The sequence below is a fragment of the Vicia villosa genome, unplaced genomic scaffold (assembly GCF_029867415.1).
Source record: "Vicia villosa cultivar HV-30 ecotype Madison, WI unplaced genomic scaffold, Vvil1.0 ctg.000843F_1_1, whole genome shotgun sequence".
NCBI lineage: Eukaryota > Viridiplantae > Streptophyta > Magnoliopsida > Fabales > Fabaceae > Vicia > Vicia villosa.
The window spans coordinates 136878-140917 of NW_026705373.1; the positions used below are offsets into that span (position 1 = coordinate 136878).

Consider the following 4040-nt stretch of genomic DNA (forward strand, 5'->3'; position numbering starts at 1 on the left):
ATGAATATAGTATGGAGATGAATGAAATATAGATTGATCTCTGAATTTTGAATGAAGAAATCATAAATATGATGTGTTTTAGATAAAGATGAAAAGAATAGTTCATCATAATTCATAACCCTCTATCGTTAAGAAGATGAAGAGATGGAAAAAAAGACAAAAAGAATTAAGATAATTATTTTACTAAATTACAATAATTTATGTGATTGTTACTAACTTTTCAACTAGTGTGCGTGCATGGTCTAGTGGTGAAACACTTGAGTCCTCAAAGTTGCTTTCTTTTAACTTTCTTTTCTTCCACTTCATTTCTTTTACTTTTCTTATAAATCCAATATAATCTAAATAAGATAAACAAATTATCTAATTTATCTTTTCAAAAACTAATTTTTTTTTTAATTTTTCTCAAAAACTAAATTAAGTAAAACAATTATTGTCCTAATAGAGATTTTTATTTTTCTGACAACGAAAGCTTCCATTTTTTCCTTGTTGTTTTGTTGTTGTGCTGTGCTAATCAAAATAAATACAGAGATTAATTAAAGATAGAGCAGAAGTTGAAAAAACAGTAAAAAGCAGATCCATTCATCCCCACATTTTCTTCACTCTCTCTCCAAAACATTCCTTTTCTTTTCACTCATCCTTGAATCTTCTTCTAGTAAGAGTAACACCAAACACTACAACCTTAACTGTTTTTTCAACTTTCATCCTCTTCCACACACTAATCCATAGTCCAATATCAAAAAAAGGAGAAAAAAATATAATATATAAAGTGTTGTTTTCTTTGACTACACCACAATTTGTGGGGTGTCTTCTAAATCATTGTTTTTCACTTTTGTCTCCCAAAGTTAGAGGCTTTTTGAGTAGCATTTGCTTATTCCAGCTAAATTTGCAAGATTTGTCATTAGGGTTTTTTCAGAGGCTGGTTGTTATAGATGGTGAGAGAGTGAGTGAGAATGTGGTTGGTTGGTACATGTTTTGGAACTTGATGAGTGAAGTGGAAGTGTAAATGAGAGATTTTGAGAGATGGGTTGTGTGTTTGGTAAAGAGTCATTGGTGGAGGAGAGGAGAGAGGAAGTGAGAGAAGAGAAGGTAGATGTGGGTGGTGGTGGTGGAGAGGTTGAGAATGTGAAAGAGGGTGGAGAGGAGAAGAGAGTGAGGCATGGTGGGGAGAGAAGAAGGCGATCTTCGAAGGCGAATCCGAGGTTGAGTAATCCTTCTAACAATGTTCATGGTGAACAGGTTGCTGCTGGTTGGCCTTCTTGGCTTTCTAAGGTTGCTGGTGAAGCTATCAATGGTTTGGTTCCTAGGAGGGCTGATACTTTTGAGAAGCTTGATAAGGTAAAGGAAATCGAATGCTTGCTTTTGTTTCGGATTTTAAGATTTAAGATTGTGTTTAAGTTTTCTATTTGTTGTTTGGTGTTTTGAGAATGTAGTTTTGTATTTAGATTGAATCTTTCATTTGATGTTTTTGTATTAGATTGGGCAAGGTACATATAGCAATGTTTACAAGGCTAGGGATACTTTAACAGGGAAGATTGTTGCTCTAAAGAAGGTTCGTTTCGATAATTTAGAGCCCGAGAGTGTGAAGTTTATGGCTAGAGAGATTCTGATTCTGCGTCGGTTGGATCATCCCAATGTTGTTAAACTTGAAGGCTTGGTGACTTCTAGAATGTCGTGTAGTTTATATCTTGTGTTTGAATATATGGCTCATGATTTGGCTGGACTCGCTACAAACCCTGCGATTAAGTTCACAGAGCCTCAGGTATTTGTCGATGATATATGATTCGTGGATAATTTAACCTTTCTGGGTGGATTTTTTATGCAGACCTTTTTTGAATGATTGATTATATCTGGATATTTTAGGTAAAATGTTACATGCATCAACTATTTTCTGGGCTGGAACACTGTCACAACCGTCACGTGCTGCATCGTGATATAAAGGGTTCAAATCTTCTTATTGACAACGATGGAATTCTCAAGATTGCTGATTTTGGATTAGCTTCCTTCTTTGATCCTGATCACAAGCACCCGATGACAAGTAGAGTGGTGACTTTATGGTATCGGCCTCCTGAGCTCCTTCTTGGAGCCACTGAGTATGGCGTAGGAGTGGACCTCTGGAGTGCTGGCTGCATTCTTGCAGAATTGTTGGCTGGGAAACCTATCATGCCTGGTCGAACCGAGGTAATCTCTATGATTAGATGCCTTATATAAGTCATATCAGTGTTGTCAAATAGCTTCTATAGCAGCGCTAACACCGCAGCATAGCATATGAACAAACTATTTTTTCGTTATATAATTGCACCTTTTTGGGGCATAATATTCGGTTTTGCTAGTCTACGTTGCGATATTTGTTTCTGATATAGTATCCATTATGGTTTGTAGGTGGAGCAACTGCATAAGATATTTAAGCTATGTGGTTCTCCTTCTGAAGAATATTGGAAAAAGTCAAAGCTTCCACATGCTACTATTTTTAAACCACAACAATCATACAAGCGATGCATAGTCGAGACTTTTAAGAATTTTCCACCGTCATCCCTGCCACTGATCGAGACCCTTCTCGCAATTGATCCAGATGAACGGCTAACCGCCACTGCTGCATTGCATAGTGAAGTAAGACAATAATCGAATTGACTATTATTACTTTTCCTCCATGAATGGTTTTTCTTATTGATTTGTGCTTGCTTCTCTTTTGCAGTTCTTTATTACAAAGCCTTATGCCTGTGATCCATCTAGCCTTCCTAAATATCCTCCCAGCAAGGAGATGGATGCGAAACTACGCGACGAAGAAGCTAGAAGGTTCCTTAAATTACTTTCACATCTCAATAGCATTCTGATGAAACACTTGCATCATAATGCACTTATTTCAATGTTTAATTTAAATGATTTCATGACTGTAGATTGAGAGCAGCTGGTAGATCGAATGCTGATGGTGTCAAGAAATCCCGCCCACGTGAGCGAGTAGGGAGAGGACTTCCCGGTCCCGACGCCAATGCCGAACTGCAAGCAAACATCGATGTACGTCCGATAACTCTCCTAATTCACTCCAGAACTATTTCTTCCTGTTTTTGATTAATTCGAAAAAGTAGTAAATTTATAGAAACAGTGATGATGATGTTTAACTCTAACTACAGAGACGGCGATTGATCACGCACGCCAATGCTAAAAGCAAGAGTGAAAAATTTCCACCTCCACACCAAGACGGAGCTCTAGGTTATCCTCTCGGCTCTTCTCAACACATGGATCCCATGTTCGATCCACCGGACGTTCCATTCAGTTCCACAAACTTGTCACTACCAAAAACAAACATCCATACATGGTCCGGCCCATTGATAGACCCTGGCAGCGTCGGTGCACCGAGGCGAAAGAAGAAACATGGCAGGTGATGGATAGACATATACAATCCAAATTCATCAAAATCATCAAAACAAGACTCAAAATGATGAGAATGTATAAGGAGTAAAAGAAATATTAATTCTTCTAGTGATTACATTACACCAATTATTTTTTAGCCGCAAATGTTGATCTTGTACATCTTTGTTTTTTTTTATTGGTTTTCCACTTAAATCAAAGAGTTTAATAAAATGTTTATGGTATAACCAATTAATGTATTGCAGCTTTCATTCAGGAGAGATGAACAATGTGACATAGGACAAATCAAGCCATGACATTTTACTTTCATTTTCATTCTTTATGGTGAGGTTTCATTTGGTCATTTAATTATTCTCTATTTGTGTTTGGTTTGGGGACCCTTCTGAACTACCATTCCCCATCAAGTTTGATCAAGGACAAACTTTCCTTTACTATAACTCTTTATGTCATTTCATCTCTCTCACCTTTTTCATCCACTATGTTTCTAAATTAAGTTTTGGTAACATTTTTGTTTAATCATGAGAAAGTTGGAACATGAGCTTTCCTAAACTATGAGGGGTAGATGTTGTTGTAAATGTTGACAGGTAGATTCCAACAACTAGAAATGCTTTTTTTAATTTGTTTTCTTAACATGTGTATTGGAGTACTAGTAACTTGTTGAAATTTTAGTTTGT

At 36.7% G+C, this 4040-nt stretch overlaps 1 protein-coding gene across 2 annotated transcripts; it reads left to right on the top strand.

The window, feature by feature from the left end:
* Positions 1–549: 549 nt before the first annotated feature.
* On the top strand, positions 550–4040 carry LOC131631545 (probable serine/threonine-protein kinase At1g54610). 2 transcript variants are annotated; one of them, XM_058902341.1, is made up of 8 exons: positions 550–1335; positions 1475–1759; positions 1861–2178; positions 2380–2607; positions 2693–2793; positions 2895–3012; positions 3129–3376; positions 3612–4040. In XM_058902341.1, exons 1-8 carry the CDS (start codon positions 1021–1023, stop codon positions 3643–3645), a joined length of 1647 nt encoding a protein of 548 aa, XP_058758324.1. In that variant the 5' UTR covers positions 550–1020; the 3' UTR covers positions 3646–4040. The 2 variants fall into 2 exon arrangements, with proteins under 2 accessions (XP_058758324.1, XP_058758323.1); XM_058902340.1 differs by having other exon boundaries at positions 3623–4040.